Source organism: Pelodiscus sinensis, chromosome 25 (genome assembly GCF_049634645.1).
Source record: "Pelodiscus sinensis isolate JC-2024 chromosome 25, ASM4963464v1, whole genome shotgun sequence".
NCBI classification, from domain to species: Eukaryota; Metazoa; Chordata; order Testudines; family Trionychidae; genus Pelodiscus; species Pelodiscus sinensis.
Window position 1 is genome coordinate 14223390 of NC_134735.1, and position 22299 is coordinate 14245688.

General features: G+C 40.6%; 1 protein-coding gene across 45 annotated transcripts in view; it reads left to right on the plus strand.

Moving 5' to 3' along the window:
* EPB41 (erythrocyte membrane protein band 4.1) overlaps nt 1–22299 on the plus strand; it is a 168922-nt gene that overhangs the window by 128801 nt on the left and 17822 nt on the right. For 26 of the 45 annotated variants that reach the window (XM_075909091.1, XM_075909090.1, XM_075909089.1 and 23 more), the window contains one exon: nt 21058–21519. The exons of 17 other annotated variants lie outside the window; for them this stretch is intronic. In XM_075909091.1, coding sequence (XP_075765206.1) covers nt 21058–21519 — 462 coding nt within the window. Of the gene's footprint in view, nt 1–5; nt 5097–21057; nt 21520–22299 lie in introns of those variants that run through there. 2 more of the 45 variants (XM_075909105.1, XM_075909095.1) reach the window with 2 other exon arrangements.

A 22299-nucleotide genomic window follows, 5' to 3' on the forward strand; every position in this document is an offset into this window, starting at 1 on the left:
GAAAGGAGACACAGGAACGTCCTCTGTTAGTACAGGATGAAGACAAAATAAAAAAGCAGATGCCTACTGAGACTGCATTGCCCCAGCAAGCAAAAGAAGAAATTCCTCCAAAGATTTCTATTCCAATTCCTGAGGAGCAGAAATCACTCAAAAAATGCCACCTGTACTCTAGTACTTTTCCTTCTCTGCGCATTCCCTTTATGATGTCCCTTTTTATGGTACTTGCACTAACTTTGTGGTGGTTGGTCTTTCTGTGATCGGAAACAGGGTGCCTAATTGAAACCTCATGACCACAACTCTTGAATTGTCAACAGCATCTTCTACTGTGTCTTCTATATGTTACCTTCTGATCTGACGTACGAACACTCTGCAAGTGTATTTTTTATCATAATATTTTACTTTTACTTTGTATAGTGTATGATTTGAGATTTGAAAGGAGTGGCACTGGCAGATTCTAAAGGAGTGGCATTAATGCACTGAAATTTGAGCCTTAGTAATCCATAGACTAAAGTTTAAAAAGCATGTTACCTATTGAGTATCTGTCTGAATGTCTTAAGTGCTGAAGCGGGCATGCTGACAGTGGCTATTTTGCTTCTGTAGACTTCAAAGACATCTTGCATAGCAGTTTTTTAAAAGATTTGATTTGAAGATCACTCTTATTCTTAAAACCAGCACTTGCATACATTTATGATGTTTGTGGTGGGGAAAATTCTGTCTCAAATATTTATTCAAAAAGCCTGAGATGATTCACAACAGAGAGTCGCATCCATAACCACTCCTTTTCTAAGAAAACAATATTAGCATATAGTTGGCTTTTCTTTAATTCATAAAGGCTTGGTGTCAGTGGCAGTCTTAGGAAAATTTCATATATTTACATAGGGACAGGCTACTTCAACTGTCCCCTTTATGGAAGATCCTTTTCAGGTCTTACTACTCTCTTTGCATAAGCATCACTGTTTATCTTACATAACTGAACTCTCCTCTGAATGAAAATACTGCCTAACTTTGGGGGTGGGGGGGAGAGAAATCCTCATTAAAAGCAGTATTTATTTATTGTAAGGTTAAAACCATTTGTTTTTTGAATTTGACCTCGTTGGTGCACTGTAGATATGTTCTTTCAATTTGTGTTGAACTCATTGAAGTGTGTGTACTAATGAACATGTGAATGGGAGTAACATGCTGTTAAGTATACGTCCTATGTCTGCATGTTGACTAATAGCATTGTTAAGTTTATCAAAACATATAAAAGAGCAGTGAGTCCAGACCATAGTTACAGTGTTAAAACCATTATTATTTTGATTTCTTTAACAGAACTTTTGCATGCTGCTTGTTTTTTGTAACACTTTTGTATATATATGGATTATTTGGTTTAAATTATCTATATTTAAGTTTAAACTTGACTGTATTGTTACTGATCGAATTGTATGAGAGCAATGGTTTGATGTTCAGCTGGGCTGAGCAGACTTGGCCCAGAAAGTAGATGGAAGATGGGACTCTTTCTTTTGGGCAGCTACTTCTCAGTATATAATAATCAGGGGACAGATGAGCCAACCTACTAAAGAGTAGGATGTAGTGTGATTGTATTCTATTGCTTTGTCTAGAGGATGAGTGTAAATAATAGTAAATAATATTGCTCAGTATCTGCCATGGTGTTCACACTAAAGAGCTATAAGAGAATGGAAGACACTTGGATAAAAGGGACTAAAATCTATGTCTCTATTTTTCTTTAAAGAGCTATCTAAAATAAGACTGTACATAGAAAGTTAATGTGCGTGTATAGGTGTGTTCATTCTCACACTGGGGAAAGGAGAGGAGACAAATCTACGAGTGTGAACAGAATTGTGCACATGATCTTAAAGTATCTGAACTGCAGCTCTGTGCTCATAAGTGTGTAAATTGAGGTTCTCTGAACAGTCTCTCAGAACTTCAGCTAGGAGGAATCTTGTTAGTGAGCGAAACGTTAATTTTGTTTTTAATCTCATGAGAATGTTCATGATTTTGGCCATTATTGCTTGAATATTGAGTTCCGATAAGTTCACCAGTTTGTGCCCTCAGGATTTTGCTTGGTGTGTATACCATTTAATTGAAAAGTGACATACCTTTTAGTAGCATCATAAACTTTCTGTTAAAAATAAATTCTGATATTGTACTGACGCCAAACAATATACATTGAAGCCATAATATACACATTTTTCCTTTGTAGTTATTTAAACACATTAAAACTAAATTAAGAATCAGAACATTAACATTGATGTGCAGATACAGATTTATACATAGAATAAGGGGAAATGCCACTTAAAAGGAAGCATGCACTGGATGGCAAAAGAAACTAATTGTATACTCTTTGGGATCTTACCTAGAAGAAGGTTTGAACATAATGTTCAAGAGATCTCTCATTCCAGGACAAGCAGAGTTTATATCTCTACTCAGTTCATCTCTGAACTTCCTAAATAAAAGAATCTCTTTATTAAATTTAACTTTGAAATGAAGCTGGTTTCTATCAGCAAAGGACTTTTGAACTACAGGTAGGTTGGGAGAGAGCCTGACACAACATTTCTCAGAACTTCATGTCCTCTTCAGATATAGTAATTAATTAATTGTACAAGGTATTAATAATCTTTTTAGCAATTTAGAGGTCAGCTTCACATTGTGAAGGTGAATGGCTTTCATTTGAATAGACTTACACCAGTCAAACAAATCTGTTTTTCATAGAAATACCAGTTATCTCGTGGTAAATACTGCATTACTTTCAAGCACCAATAGGATGTGGTTTTGTCCGCATTAAAAATTCATGGAGCATGAACATAAGGCCAACTCCAGTATCCTTGAGCTGGCCTTTACATTCACTTCCTGTAAGCCAACTTCTTTGTGATCTGCTTTTTGAGTGAAGGAATATCAAAGAAGAGACTTAAAATTTTGCTTTCACTATGTATGAGGTTTTACTCTTTTTTTTCCCCACTCTTGGGCTGGAGAAGTCTTATGCTTCTTGGGCTTCTAAATGAAGAGACATATAGAGTACTGTAACAGTGACTGCAATTTCGACAGGACAAAATTTCAGTGTAGCTCTTGAATATGTATATAAGTAGACCTGTGCTAGGTCTTCACCTGTCCTGGAGAGAGAACCTCAATTCTCTTTGCTTACAGGGCATATTGAAGTACAGTATTACCACAAATCCATATTTTATGGTAAGGACAGATAAAATCTTAATTGTATATGCATTTAGTATCTCAAGCTCTCTTGCAGCCTTGTATTCCTGTGATTCTGTATTGCAGTACATACATAAATCATATACCTATTGCTATATTTCTGTGCTTTCCATTAAGTCACCTTAAGATGCAACACTGAAATAAAAACATTATATGAGTAATACACATTTATGTATATATAAACAATTATGTATGCTTATGTGTACTTAATGTAGTACAGTTTGCAAGGATATGTATTCCTTTTATGTCTATTGCTAGCAGAGATACTTTATCAGTATGAGTTAATTTTTGTAGAACTGAGACAGTCTTAAAAGGTGCTTCAAGAGTTGTTGTTTTCTTGCAACTAAGTATTTCTGGTGTCAGATTAGGTGCAGAAGAAGATCTCTCACACAGTAGCTTAGTTCAGTGGTTTTCAAAGTATGGGTCGCAACCCAGTACTGGGTTGTGGAATGCCAGGCACTGGGTCACTTTGCTGTAGGGTGACCAGGTGACTAGTGGGGGTTGTTAAGGTAGACTTCCTGCCAGTTCTGGCACATGGGCTGCACTATACCCCACAAGTAGCCAGGAGTGGGTTCACCTCTCAGGTGGTGGGCCAAGGGGCTCCATATGCTGTCCTCTCCCTGAGCACCAGCTCCACACTCCTAGGCTTGCGCACCTCTGCCTAGGACTCAGACCTGCTACTGGCTGCTTCTGGGGCATGGCTGGTCTGCAGTGCCAAGACAAGCAGGAAGCCAGCATTAGAATCCCCATTGCTTTACTGACTGTGTCGCTGGAGGTAAGCCTGTGCCCAACCTGGTGTACCAAACCCTTGCCCCAGTCCTGAGCCATTTCCAACACCTCAAACCTCTCTTCCCCAGCCTCACCCTGGAGCCCACACTCTTGTCAAAAGATATAATTATGTTGGGCCACAGGTATCAATAACTTTCTTCAACTGGGTCATGAGAAAAAAAGTTTGAAAATTGCTGGCTTAGTTTAAAGGTAGATGTCGCAGCTTTCATGAAGAAAGACTGGAAAAATGTGTCTTGCTTTGTCTCTACCTAAGAGGATAAGGTGGAGTGCCCACAAACCACCTAACCTACTGGCCAACTGTTAACCTGTCAGTGTCATACATTAATTCATGGTGGTGCTGATCTTATTGTCATTAGAGAGCCTCATCATTTGTATATGGCCAATTAAGGTCTGTTGTCCAGATAGTGAGGATATTTGTTTCTCTGAAGGGAGAGTGAACGTGTCAGCAGGATGCATAAAATGTAACCTTGCCGAGGTTTATGTGAACAAGATTGAGTTCCTACCTATAATCTTTGATCTCTTATAACTCAGGAAGTTTCAGCAACACCTTGATACCAGTCATTGGGTGCTTTATAAATACCTAGATGGATAGACACTGCTAACGGTGTTCAGATGAATTAGCCTTAATTATTTCCCAATGTTTTTCATTCTCATACCTTCGAGTATCATACCAAGACTTTGCTTAACTAAGATGTCTGTGTGCTGTGTAGTTTATGTAAAATGGGTGATACACAGTCCAGTTAGAGGCAGAAATAAGAGCCATCTCTCCATGGCTTCTATCTATTATAGTCTTTGGGATGTAAAGTTTAAAACTCCAGAATCCATTGGTTGGTTGTATATGTAATGCACACAGTTAAATAGAAGTCATTTTAAATTCTGTGAATCTTAATTTATTTGTGTTGTATCAGCTTTGCTAAACTCCCTTGTGGAGTGAAATGCAAAATAGTGTGCTCTTACCCACATTTTCTTTCAAACGTTATTGGCACTTTGAAGCAGGTTTGAATTCCCCAGTGGCTGTCTGTTTCAAGACCAGGTATCATTGGAGACTTTTTACTCAGTATGGGTATGTCTACACTACCACCCTAGTTCAAACTAGGGTGGTTAATGTAGGCAACCGAAGTTGCAAATGAAGCCCGGGATTTGAATTTCCCGGGCTTCATTTGCATATTGCCGGGCGCCGCCATTTTTAAATGTCCGCTAGTTCAAACTCCGAACCCACGGCTACACGCGGCACGGACTAGGTAGTTCGGATTAGGCTTCCTATTCCGAACTACCGTTACTCCTCGTGGAACGAGGTGTACCGGTAGTTCGGAATAGGAAGCCTAATCCGAACTACCTAGTCCGTGCCGCGTGTAGCCGCGGGCACGGAGTCTGAACTAGCGGACATTTAAAAATGGCGGCGCCCGGCAATATGCAAATGAAGCCCGGGAAAGTCAAATCCCGGGCTTCATTTGCAACTTCGGTTGCTTACATTAACCACCCTAGTTCGAACTAGGGTGGTAGTGTAGACATACCCTATGACTCTAGCATTTTGAAACTTGCACAGAGATTTTTTTTTTCCCTTTCAACTCAGAACTTGAAATGGTTAAATAATGATGGTAAAATGTATTAAAATAGGTGGTACTTGGATATAATTTTTTAAAATCCTTTATTTACATTTTAACTGGAGACATTCAGATGAGGTCTGTTAGTAGAGAACTAGTAACTTCCTTACTTGTACACCTTTAAATAAGAAAATAGACTGTTCAGATAGTATGTCATATAGAGCTTCATGTACCTTCTGCATTTGTATTTGGTGCCAGAGATGCTCAGCCTCCTAAGGCAGCATCATTCCTTTGCACGTAGAGCTAATGGTACTAGTAAATGCTATGAAATCTTAAACTGATCTCTTGACCAGTAATAACCTCAAAGATATAGCAAGATTTATTTGAGCATTATCAATTGGGTGCTCACTTGGAATACAGAAATAGATCTTCTTTGAGTCCTGGTTCTCGTGTGTATTCCACACATGGTATGCATGTGCACCATGCTATTGGGGAAATTTTTAGTAAGTAGTGACTGTTAACTCATACATCAACAGTTGCTATACTTACCCTTATAGCCTCAGTCCAGAGTTTATGTCTACACTTGCACCCTAGTTCAAACTACACAATGGCACCACATAACCTCTTAGGGTATGTCTACACTTGCACCCTAGTTCGAATTAGGGATGCAAATGTAGGCATTCAAAATAGTCAGTGAAGCGGGGATTTAAATATCCCGCGCTTCATTAGCATGATCTCGCCAGCACGTTACTCCGATCAACAGCTGTTTCGAAAATGAAAGTGCATGCCGGGATGCGTTAGTTCGAACCAACCCCTTTAGTTCCATCTAACGTTACTCTAAAAAATGAGGAGTAACGTTAGTTGGAACCAAAGGGTATTTAAATCCTCGCTTCATTGACTATTTCGAATGCCTACATTTGCATCCCTAATTCGAACTAGGGTGCAAGTGTAGACATACCCTAAGAGGTTATGTGGTGCCATTGTGTAGTTCCTTTTTACTGCCGCATTGTTCAAGTCAGAATACTGTGTGTGTCAGATCTCTCCTGGTGCTTATCAGACTATAAATAGTTTTAATATTTAGCAAAGTTAAAGCTTAAATATTGTATAGTATAGCTTCGGTTCTTCCATTTCTGGGAAGTGTCTACTCATGTTCTGGGACTGTGCCTGGAATCATATAGTTCAGGAATTGCATACCTTGCTTCTTGTTCCATCTCTGTGCGTCACGGGCATCAATGTTGCTTCTACTGTCTGGGTGAAATGCACATCTCAACAAAGCAGCAGCATTTGCCATTTGTTAATACACCAACATAGGAAGCATGTGAGATTGAGTTGGGGGAAGATATTATGGAAAAGCCTGTGATACCTCTCAATGACCCAGGCCAGAGAGCCTACCTCTCCACCAATACATCAGTGTCAACCAACAAGCTCAAGAGTAGACTCTAGAACGGCTAAGCTCAAGGAATCCTCCTCCAGGGCTTTGCACGAGAAAGAGTCACTCTCAGTTACAAACAGATCCCTATCTATATCTTCCCCTAAAAGAAGAGATCCCTCCCCAACTCTGTCCAGAATCTGTGTGTGGCTCCTAAGGTCTCAGGACCATTTAAGACTCTAAGGCAGGAGGGTAAAGCATGCAAGAGAGAGGATCCATCAGTGCTATCATTGCTTCTAACTGCCAAACATACAGATCACTGTCTCCTAACTCATGTAAGAGTGTGCACCTGACTCTTCAGCAGTACCAGTCCACCCTTCTAAGGTCCTTCCACTTCCAGCATCTTAGGAAACACAGGAACGGTCAGTCAGGACATCCTGGAACACCAGAACATGCAGAGACACCTGTTTTTCACTGGAGACTATCTTCTTCATTTTATTCTCAGTCCCGCCTCATTTTGAACCTGGTCCTCCTAAGAGACATTCCTACACCAGAGGGAGAAACTATTTGATAACATGGGAACTCTGCCTCCTCCAATCCACAGAAAGAAGTGTTCACCCTCTAGATCCCACTCATGAAGCAAGAGTCTTATTGGACAAAACAGAATCTCTGACAAGCCCATCAACCCCTCATTGATGAATCTTGACAGGGAGTTGATGAAATCCAGATACCCTCCTCCCAGATATAAGTATTCAGGGACTGCTGGTACCTGATGCAGGGGGTCCTCCTTAGATGGTCCCCTGAAGCCCATATGGCAGGCATTCTGAATACATCCACACAGCCTATCACACCTCTTCCACATCCATCTGCTGGACCCATTCCAGATGCCCTGGCCCAGTCTAAGAACTATGATTTGATTGGAGTAAAGGAGACTTGGTGGGATGACTTGCATGACTGGAGCACTGTCATTGAAGGGTATAAACTGTTCAGGAAGAACAGGCGGGGGAGAAAAGAAGGAGGGGTTGCATTGTATGTAAGAGAGCAGTATGATTGCTCAGAGCTCCAGTATTTAGAGGGAGAAAAGCCCGTTGAGAGTCTATGGGTTAAGTTTAGAGGTGGAAGCAGCAGGGGTGATGTTGTGGTTGGGGTCTGCTATAGACCGCTGGATCAGGTGGATGAGGTAAATGAGGCTTTCTTTGGACAACTGAGAGAAGCATCCAGATCGCAGGCCCTGGTTCTCATGAGCAACTTTAATCACCCTGATATCTGTTGGGAGACCAATACAGCAGTTCACAGACAATCCAGGAGAGTTTTGGAGAATGTAGGGGATAACTTCTTGGTACAAGTGCTGAAGGAACCGACCAGAGGCCATGCGCAGCTTGACCTGCTGCTCACAAAGAGGGAGGAACTAGTAGGGGAAGTAGAGGTGGGTGACAACTTGGGAAGCAGTTATCATGAGATGGTAGATTTCAGGATCCTGACCAAAGGAGGAAAGGAGAGTAGCAAAATACACATTCTGGACTTCAGAACAGAAAATTTTGACTCCCTCAAAGAACTGATGGGCAAGATTCTCTGGGATGCTTACATGAAGGGCAAAGAAGTCCAGGAGAGCTGGCAGTATTTTAAAGAAGCCTTATTAAAAGCACAGGAAGAAACCATCCCGATGCGCAGCAAGAAAAGCAAATATTTTAGGCGACCATATTGGCTTATCAGGGACATCCTTGGTGAGCTTAAACACAAAAAGGAAGCATACAAGAAGTGGAAACTTGGACAGATGACTAGGAAGAAGTATAAATATATTGCTCGAGAATGCTGGGGAGTTATCACGAAGGTGAAAGCACAATTGGAATTGAGGCTAGTAAGGGATGTGAAGGATAACAAGAAAGGTTTCTATAGGCATGTTAGCAATAAGAGGGTGATCAGAGAGGGTGTGGGGCCCTTACTGGATGAGGGAGGTAACCTAGTGTCAGATGATGTGGGAAAAGCTGAGGTACTCAATGCTTTTTTTGCCTCTGTCTTCACGGACAAGGTCAGCTCCCAGATGAATGCACTAGGCAACGCAGTATGGGAAAGAGGTAGACAGCCCTTGGTGGGGAAAGAACAAGTTAGGAACCATTTAGAAAAGCTAAACTTACACAAATCCATGGGCCCGGATTTAATGGATCCGAGGGTACTGAGAGAGTTGGAAAGTGTCATTGTGGAGCCTTTGGCCATTATCTTTGAAAACTCATGGAGATCGGGAGAGATTGGAAAAAGGCAAATGTAGTGCCCATCTTTAAAAAAGAGGAGGAGGACAATCCAGGGAACTACAGACCAGTCAGCCTTACCCCAGTCCCTGGAAAAATCATGGAGGGGATCCTCAAGGAATCCATTTTGAAGCACTTGGAAGAGGGGAAAGTGATCAGGAATACTCAACATGGATTCACAAAGGGCAAGTCATGCTTAACCAATCTGATTAGCTTCTATGATGAGGCTCTGTGGACATGGGAGTCAGTAGATGTGATATACCTTGACTTTAGCAAATCTTTTGATACCGTTTCCCACAATATTCTTGCCAGCAAGTTAAGGGAATACGGATTGGATAAATGGACTGTAAGATGGATAGAAACCAAGCTAGAGTGTAGGGCCCAACGGGTGGTGATCAACAGCTCGATGTCAGGTTGGCGGTCGGTTTCTAGCAGACTGCCCCAAGGATCTGTTCTTAGACCGGTTTTGTTCAACATTTTTATTAATAACCTGGATGAGAGGATGGATTGCACTCTGAGCAAGTTTGCAGATGACACTAAGCTAGGGGGAGAGGTAGATATACTGGCGAGCAGGGATAGGGTCCAAAGTGACCTGGACAGATGAGAGGATTGGGCCAAAAGAAATCTTATGAGGTTCAACAAGGACAAGTGTAGAGTCCTGCACTTGGGACAGAAGAATCCCAAGCATTGTTACAGGCTGGGGACCGAATGGCTGAGTAGCAGTTCTGCAGAAAAGGACCTGGGGATTACAGTGGATGAGAAGCTGGGTATGAGTCAGCAGTGTGCCCTTGTAGCCAAGAAGGCTAATGGGCATATTGGGGTGCATTAGGAGGAGCATTGCCAGCAGATCCAGAGAAGTGATTATTCCCCTTTATTCGGCTCTGGTGAGGCCACATCTAAAATATTGTGTCCAGTTCTGGGCCCCCCATTATAGAAAGGATGTGGACACATTGGAGAGGGTCCAGTGGAGGGCAACCAAAATGATTAGGGGGGTGGAGCGCATGACCTATGAGGAGAGACTGAGGGATTTGGGTTTGTTTAGTCTGCAGAAGAGAAGAGTGAGGGGGGATTTGATAGCAGCCTTCAACTTCAGGAAGGGGGGTTCCAAAGAGGATGGAGAAAGGCTGTTCACAGTAGTGACGAGATGGTAGAACAAGGAGTAATAGACTCAAGTTACAATGGGAGAGGTCTAGGTTGGATATTAGGAAAAACTATTTCCCTTGGAGGGTGGTGAAGCTCTGGAATGGGTTTCCTAGGAAGGTGTTGGAATCTCCATCCCTAGAGGTTTTTAAGTCTTGGCTTGACAAACCCCTGGCTTGGTTGATTTAGTTGGGATTGGTTCTGCCTTGGGCAGGGGGCTGGACTTGATGACCTCCTGAGGTCTCTTCCAGCTCTCATTCTATGATTATGAGGAGGAGGAAGAGATTCAAATCCGCAGGTACTAATGGTATTGATAGGGGTCTCATCCTCTTCACTGGATGAAACAAATGCTCCATCTTCACCATCTGTGCCAAAGAACCATAGGCAGTGTCAGGAGCTCCTGCGGATGATAGTAAATTATTTTCAGATCGCACTGCAAGACATCCAAGTTACCTGGCATCATCTCCTTGACAAGCTGCAACCCACAGATCCCAGCACAGTGGGTCGTCTGGTAAATGAGGCCATCGTGGAACCAACCAGCATCATTTGAAATACCCCAGCCTCCTGCACCCCCACACTTAAGAAGTGGTGCACCATTTTGTCCCAGCCAAAGGTGCTGAATTTCTTTTCATGCATTCAGAGCTCAACTCACTGGTGGTTCAGGCAGCCACAGAAAGAGAAGGCTGTAGGACTTTAAGGCCACCCTGACTGACATGGTCTTGAAGAGTTTGGACCTTTTGCTACCATTTATTCCTTGGCCTCAAAAAGGTAACACCAGAGGCAAGTGTATAGAACAAGACACCTTCCTCAACCATTCTATCACCAGAATCTGGCTGAGTCTCGTGTAAGCAACTGAGTTCAAAGACCTTGGGGTTTTTTTCATTTCCCGTTGCTTCCACAAACTCCACCCTCCCGGTAATGGCTATTTTTTATGTCTGTTAAGAACTACCTGCCTTAATTTATGCCAGCCACTTATATCTTTACCCCTGTGTTTGGGGGCTCTCTTACACTTTTTATCCATAATTGGAACTCTGTCATGACAGACCACATCTAAAAATGATCCAATAGGGGTAGTCTATCAGTTTCTTCTTCCTCCCTTCCCTCCTCAGACTTCTTCCTGGTCCCTCTTCAGGGGCCACTGTCTCCATTCTGCCAGGAGGCAAATTCTCTTCTCTAATGGCAGGTATTAAAATGAGTGTCCTCTTAGTATCTTCCTAAATTCTTCCCTAAAGTAACTTCTGAATACCACGTAAACCGACTTTTCCTTTTTACTGATTTTTTTTTCTTCCCGAAACCTAATGCTGCTTTTGACAAGAAGACTTCATTTCCTGGATGTCTGATGAGCCCTCTCAGTATACCTGCAAGGGATCAAACCAATTAGAAAATCACCAAGATTGTCACTGTAGCAGAAAGATCACAAGGACAAGCAGTATCTTCTCAGAGAGTGGCTGAATGGATTTCTGGTTGCATCATCATCAAGAGCTACCAATTAGGGATGTGAACAATTAACCTAGTTCTAGTTAACCTCTGGGGGCTAAAGCAGCTCCCTGCCTGCCATTCACAAATTGACAAAACCTCATATGGTACTTCAGGCTTCCTCTGCACATGTGGCTGCAGTTCTTCATGAATCTTTATGGACTGCATTCTCATATACCTCTCTAGTCTAAGTACTGCTTATTATTTACTCCTGTGTGGAATACACATAAGGTCCAGCACTTGAAGAGGAAATGGACATTACTTACCTGTAACTGGAAGTTCTTTGGGATGTGTGGTCCCAATCTGTATTCCACTACTACTCTGTTTTCCCCTGCTTCAGAATGGGAGAAGCATCAGCCTACACTGCCTCTTATGCACTTGGTCTGGAGCATTAGAAGAGCCATTGTACATATTCAGGCCTATGAATAGTCATTTATGAAAATCTCCAGACTTGGGTGCAGAGTGCACATGCATACCCACATGTGTGTATTCCACATCTCATAGACCTTCCAGATAGAGGGAATTAATCTCCAGTTGTGCTTCAGAGCAGTTCTTCTACAGACTTCTTATTCCTTATTTCCACTCTGAGTTTATGAAGGGTATAATGAGGAATTGCAGGCAATGGGAAACAAGCGTAGGAGGAATAAATGGTAAGTTTTCAGAGTGGAGAGAGGTAACTAGTGGGGTCTCCCAAGGACCTGTCCTGAGACCAGTCATGTTCAACTTATTTATAAATGATCTAGAGAAAGGGGTAAACAGTGAGGTGGCAAAATTTGCAGATGGTACTGAGCTACTCAAGATAGTTAAAACCAAAGCAGATTGTGAAGCACTTCAAAAAGATCTCACCAAACTAAGTGATTGGACAACAAAATGGCAAATGAAATTTAATGTTGATAAATGTAACTCTCTTGTTGGGTACTAGACTGTTTCTCAGTTACAGTGCTGTGTGGAAAGATTAGGACTCTTAAGCTATGTTCCTTGACAAGCACCCAAAATTGGGGAAAGTGCATTCTGATGAACTCTGTGCCCCGTAGTGTCTGTAATCCCAGTGGTATATGATACAGTCAACAGCCAGTGCATGGAGACTAAAATAAGATTTTTTTTAAAACTAAAACTCTCTTTTGGAAGACTTTTTCTTTTGTATCTTTCTCAGATCATTTGCTTTGTAAATATGTACATTTATTGTTAATAAATATTATTGCAAATCTGAACCTTCTTCTATTATTCTGTTAACAAACCAGGCAGCATTCCCACCTTTGTGAACTAACACACTTTCTTCCATCCCTGGGTGAATTCTTTACCAAACCACTGTACAATCTTATACAAAAAATGGATCTGCAATCCATTTTTATTTTTGGCTTGCTTTATTTTAGAGCTAACCCCTAACTAATGTAGGGTCCATTAGTACCACTACAGTGACTGGCCCCACTAGGTTGCCATTATAGGCCCCCTACATTATCTGTCATATCATACAGCCATAATAATTTGTTGAGACTAACGCTCATGCAGCATAAGAATAGCTTTAAGAAAACATTTGGCACTATCTCAGATGCTCGGTGAATAGCATTTCTTAGTATTCACTACTAAGACTGATTGTGAACAATGAGTTTAGAAAAGGTACAGTAGTTGCATCTGTTCTGCAGCCAGTATGAGAAACATTCTTTCCTAACTTAAAACTGCATGGAACCTCGGTCAACAATTCTAATTGTGTTGAAATGTATTTTTTAACATTTGGGATTTTTTACATGACAGTTGTTCTGTGGTCTGAATTCAGTGTTAGATTTCAAAACAAAACAAAAAACCCTCTCCTATAATGTCTGTCAGGCATTGGGAAGTGCTAATTTCCTACCTAACCAACTTCTATTCCCCCCACTTCCACCCTTAGAAAAACTCATATAGTAAAATTATCTGGCCTTCAGCAATGGGCTTATTTTGAAGTTGACTAAAATTGTGCATGAGATTGACCCTACATGAAAGGTCATTCATGAACTGTCTAGAGTAAATATTCTTTATATCACGTCTTCATTTGTGAGTTTATTCTCTTTGCCAGATCATTGTTTCATTTTGGCATTATATGCAGCTACATATCATCCTGCAGAAAGTGAGCCTGGACTGCCAGTAAGATCTTGTGATGGGATATACAACCCCCACACTGGGCAAGAAGGGATTAAGGAACTACTCTTGCTCAGCCAGCTTTGCCCCACCACACTTTAGGAAATGGACCAACTCGAAGAGGCTTTAAAAGGCAGGGGAATAGCTCAATTGGGAGCAGACCAATGTTCCCTCTAATTTTACCATCGATGTGCAGAATTAATTTTGTGATGTGCACAGAAGCATGTGTGGATGTGCACTATCAGTAGAAACAATTGCTTCCAGCTCCTGCCAGCTGTGGGCACACTGTTAATCAGCTGAGCGTCATTTGAATATCTCTTGGGTGGTCACCAAAGCACACAGCTTACAGGGAACACTGGAGTAGACCTGCAGTTCCAGCAGAGAAGAGAGAAACAAAATCTCTCCCTAAACTGCCCAAAGGTCCTTGAGACAAGGGAGACAGCCTGAAATGTCTCTTGTAGAGACAGCCTGAAATGAAAACATCTTCCTCTTCCTCTGATTTGTTTGAACTACCCCAGCAGGGGAGGGGGAAAGCCCTAGAACTGATCAGGCCCAGGAGACAGGGTCATACCTTGGGAGGAGACAGTTGCCAACTGCAGCTGCAAAACCTTTAATGCTGGCTTTACTTTGATGGCCACCTTACAAGCTCAGGGTAGTGGTAGGAAGTGACTCTGAATGTAATTTTAAATACCTCTGAGTGTCAGATCATTGATACCCCTCAGAGAGCCCTGGGCTGGAGCCCAGTGGAGTGGGAGGGTCTAGACTACCTTATCAATCACTGGCCTTGCAAGTTAGTGACCTAAGTCCTGACCACTAGGTGATGCTTCTTTACCATTTCCTTCACCTTCCTTTCACTCTCACTGCTCTTCTGCATGATTACTAACTTCATTGGAGCTCTACATGAGCACAGGCTTGCAGAACTGCGGCTTCAGCAGTATCAAGAGATAAAGTAAAAAAAATGCAACAATAAAAAAGTAACGATCTCTCCTCAGTTTTAATATCTTCAATATGTTTCTAGTACACTCTCAAGTGCAGTGTTTATTACCAAAGGCAGCAGATACTCACGCCACTGAACAAGTTTCAGGGGGTAGCAGTGTTAGTCTCTTTCAGCAAAATCGAAGCGGAGTCCTGTGGCACCTTAAAGACTAACAAATGTATTTGAGCATAAGCTTTCTTGGGCTAGAACCCACTTTGTCAGATGCAATATGGAAGGAGTGTTAGAACAGCAAATAGGCAACCTCTTATGCCAGCAATACTATCCAGTACAGAGTTGTTCCATAAAGACAGAGAGAAGAGTGCTCTGGAATAGCTTAACTTGGCAAATTGCTTTTTAATAAAATTACTGAGGTATTGACCTTTTTAGTTGCTAAGCAAGTGAAATTCCCTTTGATGCACAGGGATTTGATGCCACTCTGCAACTTACAGGATTTCAGTCTGTGTTCAGTACAGTATTGTTGGAAATTATGAGACTAGCTAAGCAGAATATTATCAGTTCATTGGTGACCTAAAAACAGTCAAAAATAGCAACCTCAGAGTGGATGGCCATAAATAAAAGCTGGCTTTTGCTGTCCTAGTTGTAAAGCCTTAACCCTCCTTGTCTTGGAAAATCTGGAAGCTACATAAGGTTGAAAAAGGTGTTTATACATTTTAAAATACCTATTTACTTCATGATAATGTTCTTTACTTAAGTGCTTCTGACAGCTTTGTTGAGATTGAGAACGTTCATCATTTGACCTGTGGAATTCGTACTGGTGAGTGTAGTTCATTGCAAAATCAATGTCTTCTACTTAATGGCTAATTGTGCATCTGTAGGCATTTACATTGCTCTTGTTTGCTTGTGCATATGCTTATAACTTGGGGATAACCTAATAACAAATGCCCGTGTTCTACACTGATAAGGCTATAAAGAGTTGATAAGAAGTTTTAGCTAGTTAGAATTTGTAAATGTCATTCTGTTCTGTTTGTAGGAAATTGTTTGAAGCTGACATTGTTCCTTTTATTTCATTGTCTTAAATGTTTCTCAAATACACAGTAATTAGCAGTTTTGGTGGCATAACAAGTATTTCATCAATCCATGGGCACTCCCTCCACAGTTCTCTCATATGGTGAGGTAACTGAAAATTTTGACAAGGCAGTTAGAGCAGTCTCTGTGGAAATGTGCTCTATGCAAGCACTACTTTGAATGAGGGAGGACGCAGAGTAGGAAAACTTTACAGCTAAGCATGAGCAACTGGCTGAATGTGGAGAGGGTTGGTAAGAAATCACCTTTGTATATTTTGCTGCTTTCAAATGCCATTTAAAATCATTATTATATTAAAGCACTAAAATATCTGGTGTTTGGCATCAGTCACACAATTAGTCTGTTATTAATTTATCCCGTATTTGAGTTGCTGGTTTTAGTGTCACTTTTTTCACTGTAACACTAAGTAAATGCAGCTGTGTCCTCAGTATTTTTCAACTTCAAGTGCACTGTGATTGAGATTTCCCAAGATGATTGTTTTAATTGCATTCATTTTTGTTCTTAAGAAATGGGGCCATGCATCCTGTCCTGTACTCTTTCTACATTTTGTTTGGCTTTTGCAAAATAGTCTGTTGCACATCCCATATGTTTTTTTTTAATTGCAAGTAGCCAATAGAAAATAATGGGGTGATTTGGCCAAACTGCTGATCACCCTCCACATCTGCTGATTTAAGTCAAAATCGAGAGGTTTCAGCAGCTCAGAAATAAGACTTTGAATAGTCCTAAAAATAGTATTGCCTTTGCATTTCCAATTTTTTTAATCTTGATACAATCAGATTTTGTAACAGATGTTCACATTCCCAATTTATTTTTATAAACAGATGATCTGTTCTCCCTGTGTCTAGACTCTATTTCTAAACATAAGAACAAGCACAAGCATATTTGTATAAAAATCTCGGTTTGTAAACAGTTAATTATATCTATTTATAGAAAGAAGTAGCTTTTAATTAGACTCCACTGATATTGGTGGAACAGGAAGGGAAGAACAAAGCGCTTCTGGTCAATTGATCTTATCATAATTTGGTTCCATCTTTTTAGTTTGAATGTTGATGTTTATTTCAGGATGTTGCTTTACTGAAAACCAATATATCTTTACTCTAGATTTCATTTTGAGTGCTGGTATTTTTATATACAACTCACAATGAAAGTTACATTTAGTTGCAAAATATTGTTCTGTTCTGTTGTTAGAACTTAAATACAGCTCCAATTTTCTGTCTTTTTTTATAAACTTTTAGTTTTCTGTATGGGATTTTGTGTTTTTTGCTGTTCGACTTAACCTCACAGTTGATGTTGAAGCAAATTGTTCCTCTAGAGCACATGCCATAGAAGTACTGAGCAATTGCTGCTGCTACTGAAAACCCAGGGTCAGGGCCCTTATTAGTAAAACTTTGTCATGTACAACACAGTTGTAGTTGGCAGGCTGACAGTTCATTAAACAAACATTCAAAATAAGATATAAGCAAAAAAGCTGACAGTTTTTTCAGTGTCTCCCCTAACTTTGAAAGGTAGTTGCAATATACACAGTAGTTCCAAATTGGTATCACTGGCTGTTCTATGTACATGTATGTAAAAACAATATTTTCAGTATAAGCTTATGCTTATTATCTGGGTTGGTAGTCCTTATATCATCTTAGTCACCTCGGAATGTTTCCCAAGTATTAACAGGAAACACAAATTATTTGGAATAAGTAGCAATTTGTGATTTTCCTTGTCCATAACAAGAGTGTCATGATCTAGAATTTAGAATAGGTTCACCCTCCCCACAAAAGTGCAATTAAGTTAACTTGTCCTTAAATAAAAAGCAGTCATAGTTCCTAAAACAGATTTGTGCTATCCCATCCCATGGGACCATTAAATCAGGGATGTCAGATTTACGACTCACTTGGTATGTTAATCTCGACCCTTTGGCAGATTCAGCTACTGCTAAGTACAAACTCTAATTTAAAACTAAGATGATAGTACTTGTGATTGTTAAGGGAATTTTTTGAATGCAGATCCATGTGATTCTGTCTTCTGATCATCTTAGTGTTAATGCTTAATGGGCAAGATTTTCTGAAAGCTGAGGTAGAAAGTTGTGCATTTAGTATGCACATGTATTTGTATGTCCTATTTGGGTGTATTTTAACACAGCTAACCATGCAAATTATCTGTTAAATAAAATCACAAATTGGCTAATGAGCTCCATCCTTTGGGGTTTTTCCCAATCCTTACTGAGTGACACAGAATGCAGCAGTAATTTTATTAACTATAGCAAAATCGTAGTTTCTATGTTAAGTCTGTTTATTGTATCCTCCTTTTTATGCTTCTATTAAATTCAGTGGGAGAAATGCTGTGACTCCAGAATAGGACAAGGCTCTAGCTTTGGTTAACAGCCCAGAATGGAACCCAGTCCTCTATGCAGAATGAGTTTGACATGAGTTTATGAATTATATCTTTTTCCTGCACTCACGGGGCATTTGGGAAAATAGATGATTTTGTGCAAGTTTTGTCTTGTGCATGTTTTAACTCTTGTCTTCTCTTCTGTCACTGTTCCTTTTCTTCAAGTTCTGGCTAGAGGGCTCCCAGAGATGTAAGAAGACCTAGTTGAGAACTTGCTAACAAGAGCAGAATGGAAGGCAGAATAGCTCCAGCCTTAGTTAAATCCTCTGGCTTGGCACAGTCTTCCAAAGTATCTCAGGTGCTATAGACACACTTGCTTTCTTCTAGGGAGGCTGGATTTGTTTATTACATGTCTTTTCAATAATGCATTGTTGCTAATACTAATTATGCTGTAAGAGGGTTGGTATTCTAAGGATTTCTGTGCTCAAACTGTTACAACCAAGTGTACATGTGTTTCAGTAGTTTTGGACAAGTCATATTGCTGTTTGGCGAATAAACGTAATTTTGTATTCAGCCACAGTGTGGTTAGTACACTTTAGCTTGACTATCTGAAGTTCTATTGCTCCTTTATATGATTCCTTATCTAAACAAAGAGTATGTTACATTTATGTGCCAGTCAGTTCACTGAATTTGTCTAGAATAATAAATCTGTGTTCCCTCTAACATTTTCCATCCTTGGACGGGTTGAAATTTCTTACATGCACCACCGATATTGAGGTTGTATGTGGATGTGCAGTGTGTCCCAGTACAAACAAAAAACCTAAATATATATTTTAAATAGTCCATAGGTAAGGAAGACAATATAGTAAAACAAGTGATAATTAACAAGGAGCAATGCATAAGATGTTTATTTAATATGAAATCAAATAAAGAAAACTAACACTACCCTTGGAGTACGTAAACACACCAAAATGAGGCATAGTGAAAATAGCTATATAAATAAATCAAATATATGACCACTAAGTAAAAGTCTAAAACAATATGCACAGCTTTAAGATGCTAAACAAATGTATGAGTCAACTAGAAATAGTCATGATCTCTTTGAAAATATTAATACAATATTTAGTGACACTGGAAAGGAGAGTGAAAGGCATTCACTTAGGCTTATACACTTTCTCTGGGGAATGTTTAGGATCCATACTATGCAAATGAAACAGATCTCTAAAACAGATAAAAATTCTGCCTGGAAACTTTTACCTTGTGTGTGTCACTAACTCAAAGAGTAGATGCCCTCACATCACTTGTCCAGAATCCAGTTCCAGTTCAAAGGCCAAACAAATTAAACAGGATCCATGGTAAAGTTCTTCCAGTTTTAACAATTTACCCTGTATTAACTAGCGGCACAGGATTTTAAAAACATCATTAAGATCATAGTTTGCAGATACCTACAATACTAAAAAAAATCTGTTAATGATTTAAGGTAAGAAAGGAAAGGATTCTTTTAATACCTATGTAAACTTTGTTTAAAATGTAATCATGTAAATGTCATGAGCTAGGCCTTTTGTTCCTGTATTCAAAAGCAGCCGCTGGGTTTCCTCACAGGAAGCTACAGGCAAACGAGCTGCTGTAATCAGATCGCTGTAATCAAACATCTCCTCTTCCGTTCTACTGCACGCTCCAAACACTCCCCTCCCATCCCATCCACGTACTTACTCCCTCTCTCCCTCCTCCTTATGTCCCCTTTCCTGCCAGCATGCTCCTTGTCTGGAGCAGGGAGATTCTGCTGCTGGGAGTGCCCCTCCCCAGCCAGGAAGCTCTCTGTGCGGCAGTCCTGAACCTCTGGGCAGTGCTCAGTGAGCAGCTGCGTGGCCCGCCCTGCCGCACAGCTTACAGGGAACTTAGGTGAGAATGCATCATAATTCTTGTGTGAACCCATAGCTTTGTTTAGTGAGCCACTTGACAATTGAATCAGTTGACTATGAGACTGACTTCTTTTAAAAATGTTTTCAACGGCATCATGTCTTTTACAACCTCTGTAGTAGTTATCCTTGATCAGTGGTTCTCAAATCACAGGCCACTTGTGGCCCAATCAGCGTGTAGTTGTAGCCCATATGACAATCTCATGGCCCTATAGGCAGTACGTGGGTTGCATCTGCAAAAAATGCAGCTCTCTGTTTTATATATATGTGGCCCACAGTGATAAATAGGTGAGAACCTCCATCCTAGAGGCTGCAGTAATAAACAAGGTTCTCGCAGTTAAGTTTCAGAGGTGCTACAAATTGTGAGTTCTAATCAGCTGTACACACGCTGTCTGAATTCTCAGTGACAATGGTTCTCTTTCAGTGGCTCGTGGTGGTCTTGTGCCCACTTCTCTCCCATGCTTTCCACTAAAGTGTTGTTTTAAGGAAAAGAAATGGACTTGGAATATAGTCTCAGTGCAGTGCATGAGTATCTTTGTACCTACAATTTATGGCTGTTCCCAGAAGTCTCCATCCACCATGCAGTAATTACTTTATTAGTTTCTAATTTAAGCAAAGAGCGTGCAAGTCAAGAATCAGCTTTGTGATTTCTCAGAGTGGCAGGGAGAGGCAGCATAGGAAGAACTAGTCAATATGGAAGATTGTGTTTAAGATGTCTGCTGGTTACAATGTTTATTACACAAAGACATTTCAGGCTTTTTTATTATTACTATTTTTTTAAGTCCACCTGGTGCTGTGCAAGGATTTCAGTCGACTTGATACGGTGTCGGAGACTAACATTATTTTTCTTCGTGGTTCAGAATGCTCCATTCTTCCTAACCTTCTCTGGCCTTTTTGTGTATTTTTCTCTTTTTAGAGTCTGAGTGACTTTCCCTCCGAAACAGATGTGGATGCAGTGACAGAGAGGAAAAGTACTAACCCTGATTTTGAATGGGAGGGCTCAAAGCATATGGTAGCCTTTAGTGAGAACCAAATATCAGCTCCACCAGAATCTTTACAAAGTCGTGACTTTGGCACTTCCTCCCTAAGCAGCAAGGAGGAGGAGGGCGCTCCTGTATTCCTTGAGAGCAAGGGTGACCTAACATGTGAAAAGTGGGATTATGCAGGTGTGGAAAAGCTGGCAGATGACTCAGAACAATCTGAGTTGGAGACCCCGACAATCTCTGTTTCACCTCTACTGCACCCCTGTGACAGAGAGGAGGAGGCAGAGACTGTTGAAGACAATTATTTTACAAGCGAGCCACTTAGAAAGCTAAACGAAGAATGTCACGACTCAACTATTGGTAATGGGCTTCCCACGCTCATTCGCTGTTTACAGGTAGTAACTGTGAGCTCTCAATGCCTCCCTTTTCTTCATAGCTCCCTTTTGATTTTTGGAATGAACCCCAAACACTGCAGCAAGCATATGCCACAAATCTATGAAGAGAAATGATGTTTACATGGCCTGAATTCATTTCGCAAACTAATCAGCCAGTTAATCTCCTGTAAAGTCTGTGCAACTGAGCCCCCTCCAATTTAGCCTTGCATAAAGTGACAGACATGCCTGAATGAGAAATGGCTTTTGTCTTCCTTTGACTCAAGTGCCCTGTGCTCTAGATAAGAGAAAACACACAGATTCCAAAGACATTTAATTTTATTCCACAGAATTGGATGGCTATCATGGGGTTTTGGTGTGTTTTACTGCTATATTGCAGAAAACTTGGAAACCAGACTAAAGGAGATGCCGCAGGGCTGAAAACTGTACAGCAAATTGTAGCTCTCTCAGAAATCTACATTTACATTGTAACTGTCATGAGATTCCCAATCCCATTACCACCTTGGCAAGATTTTTGCCTGCTTCAGTGTTGCTGAATATTAATCATTTGTGTTAAAGTAGATGACCGCTTAGCATGCTAACAATCAAGGTGGCAACTCAGACTTTGGGAAGTTGAGTAAAAACTGATTGAGCTGGGAAAATGTTGTGGGTCTTTTGCTAACATTATCTTCTCTTTTGATTAATTACCAGGTGACGGAAGAACTGATTTTTCTAGTTTCTCTTTCAAGACACATGCTGTTTGTCTTTTACAGACTTGTGTCTGACATTGATTTAATAAAAGCC